The sequence below is a fragment of the Lissotriton helveticus genome, chromosome 10 (genome assembly GCF_964261635.1).
Source record: "Lissotriton helveticus chromosome 10, aLisHel1.1, whole genome shotgun sequence".
Classification (NCBI taxonomy): Eukaryota; Metazoa; Chordata; class Amphibia; order Caudata; family Salamandridae; genus Lissotriton; species Lissotriton helveticus.
The window spans coordinates 857,051,735-857,076,569 of NC_136071.1; the positions used below are offsets into that span (position 1 = coordinate 857,051,735).

The window sequence follows — 24,835 nt, forward strand, 5'->3', positions numbered from 1 at the left end:
TGGCTGCAGAGGCTGCCACACAGCAGACATGTTGCTGGACCCCTGGGTGGAGAGCCCCCCGCTCTCCTGGGCCTGCAACAATGCACATCCTAGGCGAGGTGCTAGGTCTCCTCCCCCAGGATGGGCAGGAGGAAGCTTCAAAGGCATGCCGCCTCTGTGAACTTCTCCAGACCATTTGCTGCACTGAGCAACTGGCCCACCAGCTCTGACCCCCACTCTGGCGGGAAGAATGGCGGGAAAAACTATGTCAGGAAGGGGGGCGTATTTTACCTGTAACCTGAATTTTCTCCTATTGGATAACATCGCCAGATTTCTGTTGGAAAGTTTCTAAGTGTGAACTTTTAAAATAGCTTTTTATTCCAGAAAAATTACTACAATACCTTAAACGTTTTTGCTAAACTGGTTTCAGCTTAGACCCCAGGACTGAACCTAGGAGCCAGTCCTGGGATTACCAAAGTAATCTACAAAGTAATCACCTGTGTTTATATAAGGAAATCCATTGAGCTTAATGCTTAATTGTGTGTAGAATTGTGTTGCCTACTGCAACCCCTGTACCTATTGTCTTTCCAAAGTTTATTGCCATTCCGCAAAGTACTCATCTGAGGTCTCTCATATTGAGAGCAGTATATTTTTGATGCCTGTTGGTTCTAGAAATAAAATAACTATATATTTTGATATAAAAACAATTGGCCTGAAGTTCAGTCTTGGAGTATGTGAAACCGTTTGCTGACTGAGTGTGTACAACAAATGCTTTACACTGTCCTCTGGTACTGCCTTACTGCTCGACCAAGCTACCACTTTAGAGAGTAAGGTCACACCTGGCTTTAACCTCTGTTATACCTCTGGGGTTTGTGGACCATCTGTAGCAAGACATGGACTCACCAAGCTCAGCACATCCAATTTCATTTACACACAATTGTGCCACAAAGAATGAAGCAAAAAAGATAAACAGTACCTGTGCCCCGGAGTCCTGGATTTCCTTGCAAGCCTCTGGGAAAACATCAAAAGCAACAATAGGATATCCGTGCTTCAGAAGATTTTTTGCCATAGGGCTCCCCATGTTACCAAGTCCAACAAAGCCCACTGCAGTTTTTGATGCCATGGTCCTAGAACACACTAAAACAAGACATTTAATAAAAACAGAGCTCTCAGCGGCAGAAAAGTTCCTCAATTTTGAGAGAAATTAGATTAGATATAACTCAAGAAGCAAGCACATAATAAAAAAAAGTTTGCACATTGACACTAGACGACGTTCTACATGTATTGTGTTTGGTGGGCAATTAGTTTAAGACATAAGGTTGATTACAAGATCGGTGATCTATAGGACCGCCGAACCCATGGTGGCGGTCCAACCACCACCATACTGCGGGATCGCCCGACTTATTTTGACTGCGGCAGTCGGACCGCCACGTGACTGCCAGCACCGCTAGGGTCAAGGATCCCACTGGGCCGGCAGTCTGTAACCAGCTGTAATATGCTGGTGGTGCCGCTGTCGGCACCACGAGCATAATACGAGTTGCATTTTCAACTCCCTTTTTTTCTTGGTGGTGATCCAGTCATGAAATGATTGGCAGAAAGGCAACAGAGGGGGCTCTGCCAAACTTGGGCGGAGGTGCATGCGGGGGAAGCACATATTGTGCCCCCCTGTATTTACAGCCCCACTTCCTGCACGGTGCTGGCCTATTTGGACATTCAAAACTCTTAGGGGCCTGAAGATATATTTGCCCTGTAAGGATAGCTGATATTTAACACACATGAACAAATTCGATATCCTTGGCTTCAGAATTTATTGGGTGCAATAACTTCCATCTATCACAAGTACTGCTCGGAAAACAGAAATTGGGAACCAAAATGTGCATGTGCCAGTGTTTATCAGGCCTTGCTTCAGTAGGTTTGGCCTGCGGAAATTTATTAGGAGACGTGGACTTTATAGCACCCAGTATTTACAGTACGAGATACAATTGTACAGCTAATATTTAGCACTCCTGCAGAAACATTTGTTTGCACAGGGATTGTAATTTGGCAGGTACTGGTCATCTGTCCTTCAGAAGTAACCAAGAAAAGTGCGCTGGGTTTCCTGGATCTTGTTGTATATTGTATAGCAACATTTATATTACGCTTACTAATTACTAACCCTATGTGAGGCGCTGAAGCTCTTGCTTCCATGGGTAACACGCTACACCATGTAGGGTGTTTGGCGAGAAGTATGTGGTCTTTGTTTTTATCCTTTATGAGAAGTGTTTCTATGTTGTGCATGGGGACCACCGATGTGTGATTATCATGTTATGGGACGCAGCGCTTAGCAGTGTGATGGATGAAGAGATATGATGGACAGGCACACGGTTTAGGTTTTTCAGTAAGCTGGCAGCTTGGAGCAGCTCTACAGGTCAATTTTTGGTTTTTCATATGTGGGAAGTTCACTCAGCTGGTTACTGCACTTGGTTGTATATTCTGGAATATTTTGTTTAAAGTTCATTGCCCTCAGCAGGCATAGGTTAAACGGGGGAAATGATGGAAAGATGTGCTGGGATGGACTTTGTTAATATAATACCAAATCTGATTGTCATTGTGAGAGACAAGAAGTGGCTGTAATATGTAGCTAGTAGGGACCTGCCACGGTAGACTAAATTAGAGTCCTCCGTTGGCTAGTGGCATGTGGCAGATCTCTTCAGTTATTTCACGACTGCTCAGATGGTAATGGGTGGTTTATTGCGGGCGACTAGTACAATACTAGGTGATGGTTAGGACCCATAGCAGCTCTGTCTTATGTGAGTGTAGGAGTGTGAAGCATTTACAGGAATGATCAGGCTGCCTGTATGCTGGGGTTTATGTGCACCCTTGATGTCGTAGATTGAATATTGACACCGGTAACTTATGTCGTCATTGCGCACAATAAGAGGAGAATCACCAATTGGGGTTTAGTTCAGGTTTAGTGCTATTTCACACTTTAATTGGGAATTATAGACAGAGTTTCCCTTTGAATTTCCAAGCTGCCAAACAAGAACCATGAAAACCTCAATATCGAGGAAAGATAAGTTACTGGAAAAGCGCCTGCCACCTTGATCTACGTGATACCAAAAGTAAACTAGTTTAAAACCCGGCGTGGCTGGCTCCACCTTTCTTTCTCTCAGGGTTAATGAAATGAGAACCAAGCACAGTTAGGTCTGGTTCTAATAATGACTATTATTTGCAGAACTGTAATAGACTGCAACTCTGTGGTGCAAAGTAATATGTGCAAAACTTAATTTATTTTTTAATTAGAAAATATAGTTTCTCATAATTGCTTCCATCCATGTTAAAGAACAAAAGCTCTAGGAAGTATGGTCTGTGAAACAAAGTACATAAGAATGTGGAGGAGGAACTGCGTAATTGATAAATGCTTCTGTTGCCTATGTAAAATGGACTCGTTTTTTTAAAACTTACATCTGGCGTGAGCCAAATCCATTTGATTTTTACTAAAAATATATAAAATATATTTACTTTAAAAGGGCCACCACAGATCCCTCTTCATACACTGATCTTTTGTTGTATCATTCATATTTTTCTTCCGTCCACTACAGCATGGGGCAAGCAGTCAGCCCACTGGGCTATTGGAAATTCACTATGAACTATAGCAAACTGCCCTACTAAGGCCGATATAATAAACACAATTACTACAAGCAATGGTAACACTTGTTATTTCGAGTGCACAGAAACACGGATACATTAAGGACTATATGAACGATTTAATATTATTATGCAGAGAATGCCGCTTCCTTCCCTCATCCTCTTACAACCAACCAATAGGTATGGCTTCAATTTACAAACGCTGCGGAGGCCAACTTCAATCCAGGAAGAAGAGATCCCAGTCACACTATCAGGACATCCACATAAGATGGTGTATGTGTGGGTGCCCCTTGAAGTAACAAGCAGTGGCAAAGCCAATAGGCCGCGCCTATTCAAGAGCTATTGGATTTGCCCATGTGTTTTAGCAATGTTGTACACCAGCTGTTCAGCATAGCTAAAAGTTAGTGCCGCAGAGGAGAGCGGCGTGGAGTGTCAGAGTGGAATGCCAAAGAGTAGAGCGGAGTGGCAGAGAGTGTCGTGTATTGAGTGTTATAGTGTGGAATAGCATAGATTGGCATACACTAGAGTGGTATACAGAAGAGTGCATTGGCATAGAATATTGCAAGTATAGTGGCTTTGAGTGCTGTGGCACTGAGTGCTGTGGCATTGAATTCAGCAGCGTTACAATGAAGCGTCACAGAATGGTGCATAGTAGAGTGCAGTGGCGTAGAGTGCAGTGGCGTAGAGTAGGGCTGAGAGGAGTGGCATATATTTGAGTGATACAGAGTGCAGTTGTGCAGAGTCTAGTACTGTAGCATAGAGTGCAGTGGCGTAAAGTGTAAAGTTGAATGGCAAAGAGTGCAGTGACAGAGTGGTGCAGAGTAGAGGTGCATAGAGTAGAGTATAGTGGGGTAGAGTAGAGTGGAATAGAGTTCAGTGGCTGAGTGCAGTGATGCAGAGTAGAGTGCAGTGGCATTGTAGATTGTTTCAGAGTAGAGTGAAGTGGAATAGAGTGGAGTGGTGCAATGTAGGGTGCAGTTGCGTAGATTGACAGAGTGTAATGGAGTAGAGTTAAGCGGTGCAGAGTAGATTAGAGTGGCATTTATGGACTGGTGTAGAGTGCAGGGCCTTAGAGTCGAATGTTACAGAGTAAAGTGCAGTGGCGTAGAGTGTATTGGCAGAAAGTGCAATGGCTAGAGTGCAGTATTGAAGAGCAGAGTGGTGCAGAGTAGATTGGTGTGGCAGAGACTGGAGTGGTGTAGAGTGCAGTGTAAGTAAGTTTATTTGCATAGTTAATAATAACCATCATAATATAAAGATCAAGTTAAAACAATTCTACATACAATATTAAAACAAGCATTTACAATGCAATGGTTTCGCCTTTGGAAAAGTTAGAGCTATTGGCATTGTAAATGACAAACTTTGTATTTATGTGTTGGTTTTGTCATTTACATTGCCATTAGCTTAATCTCTCGCAATGTGAGACCTATTGTACCCTACGGACGAGCTCAGCAGACAGCAATTACTACCACACACACACACCCAGAGCCACACACACACACACCCAGAGCCACACACACACCCAGAGACACACACACACACACACACCCAGAGACACACACACACCCACCCAGAGACACACACACACCCAGAGACACACACACACCCAGAGCCCCCCACACACACACACCCACCCAGAGCCCCCCACACACACACCCACCCAGAGCCCCACACACACACACCCACCCAGAGCCACACACACCCACCCAGAGGCAGGGCAGCCCACATCTCACTTCTTGCTGTTTGAACGATATATTTGGGGACTAAGAGTGTATTGCTACGTTCTCCCTACCTCTCTTCACAGAAAAATCTAGGACTAACACAAAAACACACAAAATCTTTGACTCTTGAGGAAAGGCAAGTAACCATATACATTGCTAATCCACTGTTTCTGAGGAAAAAGCAACGGCCAGCCACCCCGTTATTGTCATCTACCACGCACTGAAAAATACCTACCCAACAATTGCTTTTCCATCAAAACCTGAACAGGAATGAGACTTATAGGCAAAGACACAGAAACTCGATCCATAAAGAATGGAAGAATACCTTGGCTGGCACCATTTTCTTGCAGGAAAATCAGTGATTACACAGAGAATACAAGGGTGTGGAAATGCAGGAAGCATTGGGTGGTGTGACCTATTTACAATCAAGGATAAGGGGGAAGGTAAGCACATTGTAGATGGTCCCTAAAACCTCAATTTGATCTACACACTGTGGGACAAATAGATGCTGCAATCCACATGCGAGGAAAAGACAGCCTGGTTTCTGACCTATCCACCTGACAACTTTGCAGTTCACATTTTTTTTCTATCGAAGGGCAGCGCAAATTTACATTGTCTGCTAGCTGCAGTTACATCATGCTGCTGGCTTCACGACAGCTTAGCCCAACAAGAGGCGCAAGTTTGGCAAACTGTATTTAAAACTTTGTTCTAAATGTCATACACTGCTTACTGCAAGGCACCACATTAGGGAAAGGGGTACTACTTTTTATTAGCCTATGCAGAGCATGTGCTCTACTTTTAAACATCTAGGGGTATACCCAAATCACCCTACAACACCTGGGCTGCGAACATTCAAAATACAAACATGGTATCCTGTAGGGATCAATCGCATAATAAACGTTAGCCACAGTGAAATATTCAATTTGACACGGGGTTGATGGGGCTGCTGGGATTCAGCTCTCCGTGGTTCGCAGGGACAGTGGCCGGGGGGGGGGCAGTGGCGCGGGCGGCACACGAACAGCGGGAGGGGGGAGGGGGGCGGGAACAAGCAAACGGACAGAGGGGGGGTGGGGGGGCAAATGGACAGCGGGAGGGGGGCGGGGACGGGCAAACGGACAGCGGGAGGGGGGCGCACTCACCTGGACATTTATCCGGCAAATGATCAAAACATGGCGTCGAAAAAAAAAAAAAACATCCGCCCACAGCCGCATGACGTGCTAAAAGGGGCAGGATGAGAAAAACCATCCCCGGAACGCCCACGAATCGCCTCGGACCATGATTGACAGATTTCACTTCCAATGGCTAGCCTCCATTTATGGAGCTAGCCAATGGAAGTGAGAGGCGGGACTTTTGTCCATAATGGTAAACAAAAGTTTTCGCCTTGCGCGAAAGTCTGCTGTGCAGCTTTCGGCGAGGCGAAACCTAAAAAAACTGGGTGGCGTGGAAATCTGCTTACTTTAGGTCCGACGCTGGAACTCTCAGAACGTCCCTAGATGGCAGGATGGCCCAGTGAGTTAATGTTTACCACTGCCATCTGTTGGAATATGAAGGCCACGAGTGTGAATTCCACAGGGCAAACTCAGCCTGTCATCCTGCAGAGTTCAGTAAAGTAACAATCAAACTGGGTAATAGGAATATCTGTTATTTACATAACTTAGAAACAGCGGAAAAGCACTATGAAGCGCTATGCGTACAAATAAGTAATCTCCTGAAAAACAGTGCAATAGTAGGGTCGGGGGGGGTCTTAGTAAGAGACCAGCCTCATAAAGGAGATAGAAGGGGGTACAAGGGAACCTTAATTCTGGCTTGTGCAAGGACAGCTTCTCTAAACCTGGAATATGTAAACCTAGCCGCTGTCCAGGAACTTCCAGTTCCTGTGAAAACAGCAACAATACCATCTTCCCGCCCAGGTAATTGTAAATTACATTGAAACTAGCAAGCATATAAATAAACAAGCATTAGAAATGCAATCGAGCTCGGATTTATTTGAGTTTGAGCTAATGGCATTGTAAATGCCAATGTATTGTTGCTATGTGTTATGGAGTGTGTTCATGTGGTGTGTACTGCCAGTGATCTCCTTGTGAGTGTGAGAATATTGCACCGTTACTGCCTGTGATGTCCTTCTTGTGAGTGTGAGAAGCTTGCACCTCTGCTGCCTGTGGTCTCCTTGTGAGTGTAAGAAGCTTGCACTGCTGCTGCCTGTGATGTCCTTCTTGTGAGTGTAAGAAGCTTGCACTGCTGCTGCCTGTGATGTCCTTCTTGTGAGTGTGAGAAGCTTGCACCGCTGCTGCTTGTGATGTCCTTCTTGTGAGTGGGAGAAGCTTGCACCTCAGCTGCCTGTGGTATCCTTGTGAGTGTAAGAAGCTTGCACAGCTGCTGCCTGTGATGTCCTTCGTGTGAGTGTGAGAAGCTTGCACCGCTGCTGCCTGGGAGTATGAGAAGATTGCATTGTGCATTTCTGTGCTGTGCCTGTTCTTTGTAAGGGACTCTTGCTCTGTTGCTGCTGCTGCCTTGGCACAGTACCTGCTGTGAAGGGCAGCTTGCACCACTGCTGCTTGTGATGTCGTTCTTGCGAGTGTGAGAAGCTTGTACCTCTGCTGCCTGTAGTCTCCTTGTGAGTGTAAGAAGCTTGCACTGCTGCTGGCTGTGATGTCGTTCTTGTGAGTGTGAGAAGCTTGCACCGCTGCTGCTTGTGATGTCCTTCTTGTGAGTGGGAGAAGCTTGCACCTCAGCTGCCTGTGGTCTCCTTGTGAGTGTAAGAAGCTTGCACAGCTGCTGCCTGGGATTTCCTTCTTGTGAGTGTGAGAAGCTTGCACCGCTGCTGCCTGTGGTCTCCTTGTGAGTGTAAGAAGCTTGCACTGCTGCTGCCTGTGATGTCGTTCTTGTGAGTGTGAGAAGCTTGCACCGCTGCTGTTTGTGATGTCCTTCTTGTGAGTGTGAGAAGCTTGCACCGCTGCTGTTTGTGATGTCCTTCTTGTGAGTGTGAGAAGCTTGCACCGCTGCTGCCTGTGGTCTCCTTGTGAGTGTAAGAAGCTTGCACTGCTGCTGCCTGTGATGTCGTTCTTGTGAGTGTGAGAAGCTTGCACCGCTGCTGTTTGTGATGTCCTTCTTGTGAGTGTGAGAAGCTTGCACCGCTGCTGTTTGTGATGTCCTTCTTGTGAGTGGGAGAAGCTTGCAACTCAGCTGCCTGTGGTCTCCTTGTGAGTGTAAGAAGCTTGCACAGCTGCTGCCTGTGATGTCCTACTCACTACTCTACTCACTACTCTGCACTCTCTACTCACTACTCTACTCACTACTCACTATTACACTCTCTACTCACTACTCTACTCACTACTCACTATTACACTCACTACTCACTATTACACTCACTACTCACTATTACACTCACTACTCACTATTACACTCACTACTCACTATTACACTCACTACTCACTACTCTGCACTCACTACTCTGCACTCACTACTCTGCACTCACTACTCTGCACTCACTACTCTGCACTCACTACTCTGCACTCACTACTCTACTCACTACTCTACTCACTACTCTACTCACTACTCTACTCACTACTCTACTCACTACTCTACTCACTACTCTACTCACTACTCTACTCACTACTCTACTCACTACTCTGCACTCACTACTCTACTCACTACTCTACTCACTACTCTACTCACTACTCTACTCACTACTCACTACTCTGCACTCACTACTCTGTCTGGGTTAAGGGAGACCCTCGAGGCCCTGGTGTCACTGCACCTGCTGCACCCTCACAGCCACTGGTAGTGAAATACAGCACTGTCTGGATTAAGTGAGACCCTCGAGGCCCCGGTGTCACTGCACCTGCTGCACCCCTGGACTTCCACCGCCACTCGTAGTAAAATACAGCACTGTCTGGGTTAAGGGAGACCCTCGAGGCCCCGGTGTCACTGCACCTGCTGCACCCCTGGACACCCACAGCCACTGGTAGTAAAATACAGCACTGTCAGGGTTAAGTGAGGCCCTCGAGGCCCCGGTGTCACTGCACCTGCTGCACCCTCACAGCCACTGGTAGTAAAATACAGCACTGTCTGGGTTAAGGGAGACCCTCGAGGCCCTGGTGTCACTGCACCTGCTGCACCCTCACAGCCACTGGTAGCAAAATACAGCACTGTCAGGGTAAAGTGAGGCCATCGAGGTCCTGGTGTCACTGCACCTGCTGCACCCCTGGACACCCACAGCCACTGCTAGTAAAATACAGCACTGTCAGGGTTAAGGGGGACCCTCGAGGCCCCGGTGTCACTGCACCTGCTGCACCCTCACAGCCACTGGTAGCAAAATACAGCTCTGTCAGGGTAAAGTGAGGCCTGCTGCACCCCTGGACTTCCACCGCCACTCGTAGTAAATTACAGCACTGTCTGGGTTAAGGGAGACCCTCGAGGCCCCGGTGTCACTGCACCTGCTGCACCCCTGGACACCCACAGCCACTGGTAGTAAAATACAGCACTGTCAGGGTTAAGTGAGGCCCTCGAGGCCCCGGTGTCACTGCACCTGCTGCACCCCTGGACACCCACAGCCACTGGTAGTAAAATACAGCACTGTCAGGGTTAAGTGAGGCCCTCGAGGCCCCGGTGTCACTGCACCTGCTGCACCCTCACAGCCACTGGTAGTAAAATACAGCACTGTCTGGGTTAAGGGAGACCCTCGAGGCCCTGGTGTCACTGCACCTGCTGCACCCTCACAGCCACTGGTAGCAAAATACAGCACTGTCAGGGTAAAGTGAGGCCATCGAGGCCCCGGTGTCACTGCACCTGCTGCACCCCTGGACACCCACAGCCACTGCTAGTAAAATACAGCACTGTCAGGGTTAAGGGAGACCCTCGAGGCCCCGGTGTCACTGCACCTGCTGCACCCTCACAGCCACTGGTAGTAAAATACAGCACTGTCTGGGTTAAGGGAGACCCTCGAGGCCCCGGTGTCACTGCACCTGCTGCACCCCTGGACACCCACAGCCACTGGTAGTAAAATACAGTACAGTCAGGGTTAAGTGAGGCCCTCGAGGCCCCGGTGTCACTGCACCTGCTGCACCCCTGGATACCCACAGCCACTGGTAGCAAAATACAGCACTGTCAGGGTAAAGTGAGGCCATCGAGGCCCCGGTGTCACTGCACCTGCTGCACCCCTGGACACCCACAGCCACTGCTAGTAAAATACAGCACTGTCAGGGTAAAGTGAGGCCATCGAGGCCCCGGTGTCACTGCACATGCTGCACCCCTGGACACCCACAGCCACTGCTAGTAAAATACAGCACTGTCAGGGTTAAGGGAGACCCTCGAGGCCCCGGTGTCACTGCACCTGCTGCACCCTCACAGCCACTGGTAGTAAAATACAGCACTGTCTGGGTTAAGGGAGACCCTCGAGGCCCTGGTGTCACTGCACCTGCTGCACCCTCACAGCCACTGGTAGTAAAATACAGCACTGTCTGGGTTAAAGGAGACCCCGAGGCCCAGGTGTCACTGCACCTGCTGCACCCCTGGACACCCACAGCCACTGCTAGTAAAATACAGCACTGTCAGGGTTAAGGGAGACCCTCGAGGCCCCGGTATCACTGCACCTGCTGCACCCTCACAGCCACTGGTAGTAAAATACAGCACTGTCTGGGTTAAGGGAGACCCTCGAGGCCCTGGTGTCACTGCACCTGCTGCACCCTCACAGCCACTGGTAGTAAAATACAGCACTGTCTGGGTTAAAGGAGACCCTCGAGGCCCCGGTGTCACTGCACCTGCTGCACCCCTGGACACCCACAGCCACTCGCTTTTTCACTTTTTTTTTTTAAAGTTTTACACTTTGCTTTGATGCGGACGCTTTCTTACACTGTGGCATGGAGTCATCCTGCTCAGCTCTCGGCCTCGCCACTGCAGGCATATGTTTTCAATTATCTCCGCCGTGATGGCGAGATAATTGAAGATATATGGCCTTCTCCTCTTAAGACAATGCCTTTCAAGTCTGCCCTACACGGAAAGAAAACACAGGAAAAGCACGAACGCCGCCATCCCCAGCAGACTGGTGAACGTGCCCACAACATCTGCATTACATTATCGCGGCACCCTGACAGCTCATAATTGAAATTAACGGACTCCTGTGCGCGTAACCACAGAGAAAATGCCAAGATGACGCACGCTAAATTACAGATAGCCTATCATGTCAAGGCTACTAAAAACACAGCACAGCGAAGACGAATGAACATGCACATGCCATAAAAAAAGCGCGTGCACTAAGGAATGTTGCTGTCCGGACCCCTAAAGACACTTTTTTTCTTTTTTCTTTTACTATAGAGCTCGGAGCTCCGCCCCACTTCGTGGTGACGTAGGCCAGAGCCCTAAAAATGTATTTGTTTCAGCAGCTGCAGACAATTCACTGCAGCCAGAAGGCCTGCTCAATTACAGTTAGTAGCCCCAACCCCAGCAAAGTCACCACGACCCAGCAGCAGAGAGAACTCAAATGCGTTGCAAACCGAGCAATATGGGGGGGGGTGTTCATCTTTAAGGGCATTAGGGCTATGCACTTCCTGTTAGTGGACCACCACCCGGAAGTAAAATTAATCTAAATAATATACCGGTTATGACGCACTATACGAAATATCGAAGCACAACTACCAGAAGTGTTTAGCCAGCTGGTATGCCTGACTGATGGTGAATGGAGCACGGCTTCTGACAGGACGCGTGACACCCCGTGTGCCGGGCCGGGTGTGTATAAAGCACAGCCATTGTATGCCTGGTAATGGCGGGTTTGCCTAATTAGCTGAGAGTTAATGGAGTGCGGACGGCTGGTAGTGCAAGGTCACTCACCACACCTGGAAGCCCCAGTTGGTGGAGGGCCACCCGCTGGGTACAGACTAGGTGCATGAACACTTACTGAAGCGTGGCTGGTGAAAGGTGCCAGAGCGATTAAGGCCCCCAGTGAAAGGTGGTGTCTGAACTGAATGCCACGAGCGCTCCCTCTGCTATAAAGGTATAGTCACTTCGAATGCAGGGTAGTAGGGGAATTCATAACCATCACTTGTAAGTTAAAGCCGCCAATACGCTGCTGCCTTTGCTCTTCTCAGCTGGCGTGGCTCAAGCATGGGGATTCGGGTGGGTGGGTATGGCTGAATTGGGGCACCCTCGCTATGGGGCATAGCAGAGCTGGCCTTTGCTAAAATAGCGCCCTGGGTGTCAGTGGTGAGAAATCTGCCGCCCTTGCTTATTGTAGTTATTAAATGAGGCAGCAGGGGATCCCTTTTGTGTTCAAAGGTCAGTACCTGGATGAGCAGGGCCTGTGGCCCCTGAACACAAACATTTCCGGACCTCGCCCAGCGATAGCCTAGTTGCCTCACGCAGGTGATGGTTTTGTTCATGTGTGCCGGTAGGAGTAAAGGGACTACCAGGGGCTAAAGGGGTGCTAAAAACATCGCCCGCTATATGATAAAGTGGCAAATCGGACAGAAACGGCATTGGAAGGCTGGATCGAGAAGGTCGCTGCTGCTGCTGGCATAACCTTAATGCACACAGCCCCACACGCCCCTCAGAAAACTGGCGCCCTGGGCCCGGGTCGTCCATGCTAAAGGCCTACAGCAGAGACAGTATTAGCCTTAAGATCTAGGTTACGATGCTTTGTTTCTGCTCAGTTCTCACCGAAGGGCACCGGCTGTCAGGGAGCTGCGCAGACTGGCCACAAGCGTCAGATGTAATGCTACAGGTTTATTTCCGGGTCGGTAAAGAAGAGGACAAAAACTAGGCCTCTTAGGGTTGTGGAAATAAGCCTCGTTTATCTCGCTTAGCAGCCAGTGTGAGTCACTGGACGCCCTGCCGGTGTGGGCGGCGATGGGAACAGGAAGAAGAAATTAAAGCGGCGCAGCTGCACTCTGGACACGGCGCTGGCACGGCGCCCGGGCTCTATGAAAGACATCCACGCCCTCTCTCCCGCCAATCGCCCACGGTAACTCAATCCGCAGCAGGCGGTGTAAAAAGTATCTCCTGGCGAAGGAAGGGTCGCAGCCAGAGGCCTGACTCAGACCCGTCAACCCTGCTCCCGATTCTTGTGCCGAGTTTAACCCCAGAGTGGGTGTGAGCTCCGCTTCCGTTCAGTCCATAAGCGATCGGCGTGTTTAAGTATTCCTCAGACATATGGTGGCGAGGACGCCGGGCGACAACTGTGGACAGCTATTAAGATTTCTCCCCAACCACAAGCTTGTATTCCCTTCCCACCCACAAACTGCTAACTGTCCTCCATCCAGTGTGCCCTAACAACCAAGAGCCGGCCGAATTTTAATCGCGGCACATACTTCGCGTAATTGCGGGAGCAGGGCTTGCGGAATTCCACAGGTTATTGCGTGAGTGTAATGTGTAAAATAAATATATATATATATATATATATATATATATATATATATATATATATATATATAAATAAATAAATAAATAAATAATCAGCCAACGAAGAAATATACACCGCACTTAGAGTATTGTAGTAAGTTAAATTTATTAGTGGCCACATACTGCCACCAACACACCCCCATTGACGCGTTTCGAACACACAAATACAGTCACACACACAATGTGAACGACCAGAACTCGACTGGCTGTTGTTCCCTGAAGTTGTGTTTTTCATGCTATTTCCAGGGCGAAATGGACCCTTGTGTCAAAAATTATGGCGAGGATGCAGTTTTCACACTAAAATATGCCACAAAATGAATGATTTTGATTTTGTGTAGAGGAAAGTAGCGACGAAAAGAACAAGTCAGGTCCCGGGCCGGCCAGCCAATCACAGCGCGGCCCGGGAAATGACGTCACGGGGTGTCCTGGGCCGGCAGCCAATAACAGCGCGGCCCAGGACAAAGGGGCGGGACTTAAAAAAAGCCCAGGAAACGCCCCCGAATCGCGTTTTCTCGAGAAAGCGTGATTGACAGCCTCTGTCTCCCAATGGCTAGCCTCCATTTATGGAGCTAGCCAATGGGAGACAGAGGCGGAACCGAAGTCGATATGTAGGATCATGAGGTTTCGCCGTGGGCGGAGCAACTGCTACGCAGTTGCAACGCCCAGAGCGAAACCTAAAAAATATTTCACAATTTACATCTTTATTTTTAAAACCAACACTGCAACTTAACGGACATTCTCCTAGCCAAGCAGATTTTGATTCCGCTCATGCTGTTAGTGGTTGAGGTATTTAGTTAAAATGCACTACTTCCCCCTACTTCCCATCATTTCTTATGCCGGAGTTCAATGAAACTGCTTCTAAGTGTATAAAGTACTTGAGAATTTCCTAATAAAGTGCCTTAGTGCCAAGCCCAGTGGGAATAAGTAAATAATAAACTGCCCTCAATGGAGACTCCATGATAAAATTGCAGTTTTACTTGGATGCTGTCCTGTGATGGGTTATGGCTATGGTGCTAGCATGTTCTTTTCCACCAACCTCATGAATTTCCCCAGGCAGCAGTTCAACTGTGGGTCATTAGGTGCAGAGCAGGCCAGCACTGCTTGTGTTCTAGAGCGTAGCCCTCGCTGATTGAAATGGCGTTTAACAGTTGTTTTCGTTAATCCAACAGTTCTTTATGAGTACATAACAGGTGCATCAGATCATCTGGCGCGGAGCCGCATAAGCGGAAGGAAGAACCCGCCTTCTCCTTTAGCCAGTGCAGGAGACGCTGAATGCATGGTAACAGGCCAAGTCTGTACTTCAAGAACTTAATTTTAATAGTTTTGTTGTAACCAAAGTCAACATAATTATGAGGAAATGGCATCACCTAGTGTATTGATTTGTTTTGATCATATTAAAGTATTTGTTTTCAACACACTTCAGAAATAAAAGAAATGTGCTTTATTACTACCTTTTGGGGCTAAGAGGATCTACCGAGAATGGCCCCTCATAAAATTGAATACAACAATAAATTAAAATACAATAAAATCTAAATAACATTAAATGAACAGTGGTTATTTTGAAAATCCAGCTTCCCCCAGCCCTCCTGGACCAGGGCTGGACTTTCAACTGCCAATTCACACAAAGTTTCTGCATAACTGTGTTTGCAACCATTGGGCAAGACATACTGGCTTTATCAATGCTTCTTTAGTGCTGAAGTCTCAATGCTGTCGATTGAAAAAGGACCGGAGAGAGAGGGAGAGAGAGGGGAAGAGGGAGAGGGGAAGGGGGAGGGGAAGGGGAAGAGGGAGAGGGGAAGGGGAAGGGGAAGAGGGAGAGGGAGAGGGAGAGGGGAGAGAGAGAAAGATAGATAAATAGATAGACCTGCCGCCCCCCGTACTCAGAACTACAACAGAGGGGAAGAAGAGCCAGAGGACAAGAGGACCAGAGGGGAGGTCGGAGGACCTCCTACGTGGGAGCACCATTGCCCGGAGGAGAGTGGCTGCTGTCTCTGTGCCTGAAGCATTACAGAGTGGGGCGCTGCTTAAACATGCACGGACCCAACAAGGTAGCAGCGAAAGCGTATACATTTTACAGGTAGAAAATGCCTAACATTCACCTGGAGTCACACAAACCCCCGTGAAACTGCATTGCACAACCCACCAACTCAGCCATCCAAGACTAAAAGAGTCCCCCCCTCCCCCCCTGCTCTTTTTCTTTCACCTTCTCCGGGGGGGGGGGGGGGGAAACCAGCCGCTTAACTATGTATACTCGAGGCAACATGTAACCATGTATTCAGGACATACCAAGATATCCCCGCTGGAAACCCCCCCCCCCCCCCCCCCCCCCACCCACTGCATTACTACTGTACTGTATTGGAAAAAATCTTCTAAATAAAAGCTTTTTGAAATAAAAAAAAAAAAAGAAAATGCCTAACATTGCAGCATCGGTGTTTGCTGTGAGACTGCTCAGGCCAGTCATTATTTTCAGCAGCACAACAATAAAGAACACCTGAAGCACTACGGGGCAATTCTCTCCAACGGAGACATTTACTCATTTCAAAACTGAAAAAAGCTGAACTAACAAAACGGTGGTAATGTGAATCCCTCCAAAAGTATATGGATGTGGGCAGAGTACCAAGAGGAATGCGTATTCTAACAATGCCTAGTTAGGAGAATCCCAACCCAGAAATGCTTAAGGAATGGGAGGAGCATAATGCCAATAGTTCATCTGGCATGAAGATTCTTATTAAACATGCACACATAGATAGAGAAATAATCTTGGCTAAAATTAAGGAATTGGAAGAAAGAATTGAAAAATATGACAATCAGAAAATCAATGGTGGAGAGACTAGACAGAGTAGAAGAAGGTAGCGCTCGAAAAAATGCACGCAAATTCAATTGAGACAGAAATTACTATGAATCAGGTCAGACCTACACTTTTGCTAGAAGATTTGATAATCTCCGCAGACAAAAATTGGGAGGAGGCAAGAAGGTGCAACAGGACCCAGCCCCAAGCAACACCAGTACCTCTGATACAGATTATGACGAAGGGATTAGAGTGGGTGGGCATAATACATTGCAAAACAAATTTAAATTTTAAATTGGACAGAATAACAATTCATAGTCCATGAAGGGATACAAAAAGGCAAAGGAAGATGGTCAAAGAGAAGAGGTGGCCAAGGAAAAAGGCAACGAAGAAGAGAACAGTGGGAAAGTGACACGGAGCAACAGGAGATACTGAAAGCTATGACCACGGTGGTAATCAATCTATCAATCCTTACAGAAGATAATAACAAAAACCTTAGCTTGGGACTATTGTACTGTGACACCAATAATTTTGACTACACTGAAAGTAGAATAGATCTTTTCAAATTCATTAGGAAGGTGAAATTGGCTAAAATGTAAAAAATGAACACTTATAACCGTCCTGCACATGTCAATTTGAACACAAGCCAGATGGAGAGAAATGTGGTAATAGGTGACATAGTTGTCATGCAAAAGTTACTAGAACTAGAAGGAGAAGCTACGATTGGTATTGAACAAGAAATTATAGTTGAAAGATTGAAAAGAGGTTCTTGGAGGGTATCGGTCTCGGAGGATGGAGGCTCTACTCTAAAACCTAAATCCAAGACCATGCAACCTACTATGAATGATGATCTGAACACATTTGCAGACAGAGTAGTTACTGAATTGAGGCAAATGAGGAACACAAGTAAAAAGAGTTTATACAATACGGATCGTAGCTATAAGACAACAATGGATCAACTGTCCAAGAACCCTAAAGTTGTAGTGAGGAGTTCAGATAAAGGGGGTAATATAGTTCTCTAGTCAAGAAAAGCGTACATGGAAGAGGCTTACAACTAGCTAAGGGATAAATCATGCTATAAGAAAGTAAGCACATCACACTATTTAGAAATTGAGCATAGTTTTAACACAGCATTACTAGAGTGGCGGAGTGAAAGACTTATCAGTAGTAAAGGATACATTTTTCTGAGGTCCAAGAACCTAAACTTCACGTCTTTTATCCAATACAAAAAATACATAAACATGCAAAGAAACCCCCGGCAAATCCATCATTGCATGCCCAGGACGGCCTATTTGAAAACGTGTCTAAATAAATAGATACATTTCTAAGAGCCTTTGTGAAAAGGTTACCACTGTGCATCAAAGATACAACAGAATTCTTGAAACACATCAAGGATATACAATGGGAGGATGGCATGTAACTCATGACTTTAGATGTACAATCTTTGTACACTAGCATAAACCACAAGGATGGACTGAAAGCGACAGACTTTCTTGAAAGAAAGTCATATAAGATTTTACAAACACAATGTCATGTTACTAGAAATGAGGAGTTAGTGCTTAAGACATAACATTTTATATTTCAATCATGACATCTATGATCAGCAACGGGGTTCAGCGATGGGTACTTGCTTTGCCCCTAGTTTTGCAAAACTACACATGGGAGGTGGGAAGACCAAGTCTTAATTAACCATCCACTAGAGAAATGGAATAGTTACATATTCCTATGGCTAAGATTCATAGACAATATTTTGGTGATATAGAAAGGCAACATAATCAGTGCAGAGATGTTGGTAATACACATCAACTCTGATAATTTGAATCTTAAATTCACCGGCCACATTAGTGCCACTACAGCTTAATTTTTAAATGTTAAATTGGAAGTGAAGGAACAAAAACTAGTAACTTCCTTATACAGAAAACCCAGTACAGGCAACAGTACTCTTCATGCCAAAAGCTTTCACCCCACCCCAGTTATTAAGGGTATCCCATACGGGGAGCTTTTGAGATTGAGCAGAATATGCAATACAGAAGGTGGCTTAAGACAGGCTAGGGAAGAAATGATCAGGAGATTCAGAGAACAAGGCTACAGTTCTAAAACTCTGACTGTAACAGGCAATAGAATTGAGAGAGTTCAAAGGGAAAGCTTACTCTTCAAAAGAAAACAGAAGGTAGATAAAGATAAAATAGAACAACGCTTTATCACAACATACCACAGCTCACATCAGAGGTTGAGGAATGTATTAGAGAAACACTGACATTTACTAAAAAACGAATCAGTGATAGGCCAAGACATAACAAATATCCCCTTAATCACCTTTAATAGAGCACACTCAATGAGAGATAAGTTGGTTCAGAGTGATGTGAGGGTAGACCAGGGGAGATGGCTACAGCCCAAAGATGGTTTCTTTCAGTGCAACAAATGCAAGGCTTGTAAAAATGGAGATAATTTGAAAGAACTAGTCATATACAGGTGAATACACACAGTAAAGGACCACTACACGTGTAAAAGTGAGTTTGTGGTATACGTGTGGCTGTTGAAAGATTTATGTGGGTAGTACCACTCTCCAAGTACACAAGAGAATATTAAAACATTTACAAGCGATAAAGAAACAACGATACCAGCTATTCAGTAGCTAGACACTATCATGAGGTACACAACAGTGATGAAAAAGATCTGACACACAGTGTTATTGATGGGGTCAAATTGGATGAGATAGAAGGGAATCGAGAGGAAAAAGCTGAGGATTTTGAAATCTAGGTACATATTGGCATTTGATAGCAAGGAACTGAGAGACCACAATCTTAAAATGAAATGTATGTGCTTTTATAATTAAGGGGTTTGTGCAGCTGGAATTGGATTGTATGAGGTTGGAGAAGTGAGATGTTGCTTTAGAATTTTGATGTGGTGGGACTTGTACCTGCAAGCAGCAGAAAGAGCTTATTCTTAGCAGACCTCATTCTCTGATAAAATTATTTGTATGTGTTCTCTATTGCAGGGTAGTGAATAGGAAACAAACCAGATTCGACTGAGAAAAATGATCTAGAACAACGACAGTCAATAAGCCCAATGTGGCTAAAGTGTTCATCAACTAGCTTTATTTTGTATTTGCAAATTACTATTTATAATTATTTAACTAGAACTTGCTATATTTTTGTATTGCTACTAGTTGAAATTGACATAGACCATTAAGCTCCTGAATGAGCCCATTGGGCTGCAATGTAAAGAATCTTATACAATTGAAAATATCACAACATTGAAAGAAATGGGTAAATGTATTAGAATTGGTTACCAGAAAGCTTTTGAATTATTGTTTTATATAGATATTGTATCCTTGAGCTACATAATTAGAAATGAGGCATTGAAAATGACTTTGCTACGCTTGGAGTATTTTTACCATGCACACTGCCTTGCCTTACCATGTGACTATAAATATATTGTAAAAATGGCGATCTAATTGTTGACAAAGGCAAAGTTCATAACGCTTCCAAGATAGACCATCGCTACAGCCTTTACACGGTTTGAGAAACCTTTACCGCATTGAGTGCAGGGACTTCCTTTTGTTAAGAAGAAGTGTAGATTATATATATATATATATATATATATATATATATATATATATATATATATATTTCATTCACTGAAAAAACCATAGGTTTCAGCCAAGTTATAGTTAGGAATTAGCATTTAAAAAACCTTAGAAATTCACTGAAAAAACCATAGGGTTCACACATGTTATAGTTAGCTGGACATTTCACTCATAAAAAAACCATTGAAATTCCCCCGTTATAGTTAGTTCCGCTAACTATAACTCAGGCGCCCGCAATGCACTGCTGATGACGTCACATATTACATCACTCATGACATGGTAAGTGACATTACTCATGACATCTCAAATGACATCACTGATGACATCTCTGATGACATCATCCAGTGAATGTGTGTTTCTGAAAAATAAATATTTTATATATATGTATATCTAAAGGTCGATGGAAGAATAACTGGGTAAAGAAATGTCTAAATGGATGGGGGTTTTTGTAAAATTGATTGTATAACTGACTTATGAAGTGTATCTTAGTGAATACATGTATTAGCGAATAATGTTTAAATATGTAAATATCTGTATCAGTGTCTCACTTTGTGTATAAATGGCTGCATGGGTTGGCGAGTAGCTACATGAGTGTCTATATGGGTTATTAGTTGGATTTTTGAGTATCAGAATGAGTGTCTGTATGGTTTGGTGTAGGGTATTACTTAGCGCACAGATGCATGAATGACTGACTCACTGTTTGTATGTGTTTTGAAGACAGCATGTGTGTTGGACTGTATGGGTCGATGGTGTGTGTATGGGTGTGTTAGTGAGCGAATGACTGTCTCAATAGTATCTTTAGGAGTAACTACATATATTTTAAACTTGTATATGTGAGTATTGATGTATATAAGTGAGTATATGTGAGAGTGAGAGATTGGAAGAGTTCCTGTATAAATAAGTATGTGTTTCTATAAGTGATTGTTTAAGAGAGTAAGTATGCGTACGTTTCTGTAGAAGTAAGTGTAGTGGTGTGTGTATAGCTGTATATGCAAGTAAATGGATGTTTGATAATTTATTTGCATGTGTTAGTATGTGTGTGGGTAACTCTATGGATGAGTATTGGTGTGTAACAGGATGTATAGGTGTATGAGTACTTATGACGAGTGAGTACATGTATGAGTGACTATATAGAACTGTTGGTGAATGAGTGGATGTGTATGTAGATTTTGGAATTACTTGAATAGGTTGTTGTAACTTGTATTGGTATCTCCATTTTTTTGAAAATTTTAGTTTCTATTTTTAAAGGTGTCTATCAAAGGTTATATTACGCTGAGAGGAGGTCTGCCACTTTCACAAGGATGATGTCATCAGTGATGTCGTTTGAGATGTCATCAGTGATGTCACTGACCATGTCGTGAATGATGTAATATGTGACATCAGCAGTGAATTGCGGGCGAGTTATAGTTAGCTGAACTAACTATAACGGGGGAATTTCAATGGTTTTGTATGAGTGCAATGTCTAGCTAACTATATAACATGTGTGAAACCTATGGTTTTTTCACTGAATTACTAAGTTTTTTTAAATGCTAATTCCGAACTATAACGTGGCTGAAACCTATGGTTTTTTCAGGGAATTTCTAAGGTTTTTTAAATGCTAATTCCTAACTATAGCGTGGCTGAAACATATGGTTTTTTCAGTGAATTTCAAAGGCTTTGTAAATGACAATTTTTAAATGTATTAATAGTTCTTTTTTATACTGATTTACTACATTGTTTTAAAGTATTTATTTTTAGATATTTTATTTTTTAAATTACATTACATATTTTTAGTATACATTGAAAAAAAATGTTTTTAAAATATTGAAATTGTAATATTTTTTATTTTTTTATTTTATATTTTTTTAATTTATATATATTTTATATAGTAGTCAATGTTAGCCTATGGAAGGAAATACAAGTTACTGGTAAGTACGCTTAGATTTACTTTTCAGGGTCCGTACTGGGCTCAAAGATGCAGCACTGACGTCTCTCGTGATAACAGGTGAGTAAATCGGAATTCGTAGTTCGGTTGATTTTAGAGGAATATTTTGCTCAATAGTGAAGGAAGGGGGCGGGGCCTGAGGTGCCATGTGTACGAACACGCCCTGTGGCGCGTTTTAGGTTGGGGAATTAATTCCTCTTCAATCCCGAGGTCCCCTGTGAGCCAACTAGCCCACCAGGTACCTCCAGTATGTGCCAGGGACCTGCGTTGCAGAGAGGTTGTTCAGAGGGCATGCCCCATTTTTACAACACTCCGCAACACAGCTCCGTGGCGCTTACTGGAGGTACCTGTTGGACTAGTTGGCCCCTAGGGGACCTCTGGATTGAAGAGGAATTAATTTCCCAACTTAAAACGCGCCACAGGGCATGTTTGCACACATATCACCTCAAGCCCCGCCCCCTACCTTCACCACTGTGTAAACGCGCCCCATAGCGCGTTCTAAGTTGGGGGATTAAGTCCCCTTGCATACTGGGGGTCCCTGAGGTCCAACTAGCCCATCAGGAACCTCCAGTATGCGCCAGGGGGCTGCGTTGCAGAGAGGTGTAAAAAGGGGCGTGGCCTCATTACACCTCTCTGCAACGCAGCCCCTGGCGCGTTTGCAGAGGGGGAACTAATTCCCCTTGCATACTGGGGGTCCCTGGGGCCAACTAGCCCACCAGGAACCTCCAGTATGCGCCAGGGGGCTGCGTTGCAGAGAGGTGTTCTGACGCCATGCCCCTTTTTACACCGCTCTGCAATGCAGCCCCCTGGGGCATGCTGGAGGTTCCTGGTGGGCTAGTTGTCCCCCAGGGACTCCCAGCATGCAAGGGGAATTAGTTTCCTATCTGCAAACGAGCCAGGGGGCTCATTTGCAGAGAGGTGCAGAGAGGTGCAGGGAGGGGGCGGGGCCTCCTCCCGATCCCATTTTTTTAAATGTACTTTTAAGAAGGGGGGCTGTGTAGCCGCCCTTTTTCTTTTTTTTTGGCCCTGGGGACCCCATCCCCCAGGGCTTGCCCCAGTTTATAAAAAAAAAAAAAAAACACGAGAAGGGGGGCGCGTGGCCCCCCACCCAAGGCCATACTCTTCCCCGGGGACGCCATCCCCTGGGGCCGGCCTTTTTTAAATTGTATTTGTTTATTTTTTGGGGAGGGGGGGCCACGTGGCCCCCCTCCCGGACCACTTGTAGCCCTGGGGACCCCATCCCCCGGGGCCTGGCCCTCCTCGTTGGGGGCCGTGGGGGGGGCCCCAAGCCCTCCACGGTCCCTGCCGGCTCCCCGCGTCCTTCGGGAGCCGGCATTGCTTTTCTGCATGGGGAGCAGCTAACATGCTGCTCCCCGTGCAGAAAAGCAATCCGCTTTCATTTTTGAAAGAGAGCTCTTTCAAAAACCAAAGCAGTTTGCTATGGTAGGGCGGGAGCCGCGAGGCTCCCGCCCTACCATAGCAAACAGCAGTGTCCCGGGGGTGGGCACCCCAGGACACTGCAAGAGCCGGCCCTGGGGGGTAGCGGTCCCCAGGGCCATCACAGGCTCCAGGAGGGGTGCCGCGCAGCCCCCCTCCCATCATTTGTAAAGCCCCGGGGGGGTGGTGTTCCCCGGGGCTGGGAGGTCTGTCACGGACCCCCCAATTTAAATATTAGAGTATAGGAGGGGGCGCGGTCCCCGGGGCATGTGGGGGGGCTTGAGCCTCCCCATACAGGTTTATTTTTTTTTATTTTTTTAAAAGAAGCCCCGGGGTGTGGTGGTCCCCGGGGCTGCCGGGGGGCCGTGAGCCCCCCCCCCTCGCATACATAATATTAAAGCCTCTGGGCCCCCATTATTATTTAAAAAAAAGACGCCCCGGGGGTGGCGGTCAAGGTGGCTGCGGTGAGGCATACAGCGTAATCTCAATATGCAATGCAATGCCAGTAGGGCAAGTATTACTGCAAGACCAGGAATCCAAGCATCCTATCCAGCAATTAAAATAATAAACCACAGTGCTCAAAAGAATAATCACAGATTAAAGAATCAAATGTTCACTGTCTTCTTGCCTTTTGTGCTATATCTGTGAAATTTTTCAATAAAAACTATTTGAAATTAAAAAAAATACAAAAGAGAATCAAATGCCAAAAGGAGCAATGAATCTTTTTTTTTTGAGTAACAATGCAAATAAATACTCAGTGTGGACAATCTAAGAGAGATGTCCACATCACTGAGGTACCAGACACAGGTTGTAGAATACTATGGCTCAACATTCCCTGGCTAGTGTAGTCATGGCCTCAGTATATCAAATATAGTAGGTGTATAATGTCTTGGGTAAGCATGTAGTTGGAACCAGAATCAAATATGAAATGCAGTGGGAGGATACATTACTTAACAGGTAGAAAAGGGCTTTGGATGACCAATACAATTGGATGTTGGAAAGGAGATAGCAGCCATAATAAAAACACATTATTATTAACTTACATTCAATAGGGAAGTGCATTGATTATATCATAACAGGGAAATGCCACAGAGAAATAAAGGCGAGAGAGAACACAGTTTAAATTAATGTTCGAGAAGAACATCATGAAGATGTGCATATGCAATGTGAAGGGAAGCTGGAGGTGAAGCATAGGTGAAGTAGCATGATAGAGGGGCGATAGCCTGATGGTTTGGAGATCACAACCCTAATCCAAACTTTGGACAAGCACACAAATAAGAGGCGAGTTAAACAATTTTTGATCATAGTGTACTTAAGTTGTATCTACGGCCAATAATTCTGGAATAGAATGGGTTTCAAAGGTGTTTGCGGTGCAATAA

General features: G+C 45.6%; 1 protein-coding gene across 1 annotated transcript in view; it reads right to left on the bottom strand.

Moving 5' to 3' along the window:
* The window catches only part of HIBADH (3-hydroxyisobutyrate dehydrogenase), a 523,510-nt gene that overhangs the window by 395,253 nt on the left and 103,422 nt on the right, over positions 1-24,835 (bottom strand). Inside the window, exon 2 of the mRNA XM_078663482.1 lies at positions 956-1,116. Coding sequence (XP_078519608.1) covers positions 956-1,116 — 161 coding nt within the window. The remainder of the gene's footprint in view (positions 1-955; positions 1,117-24,835) is intronic.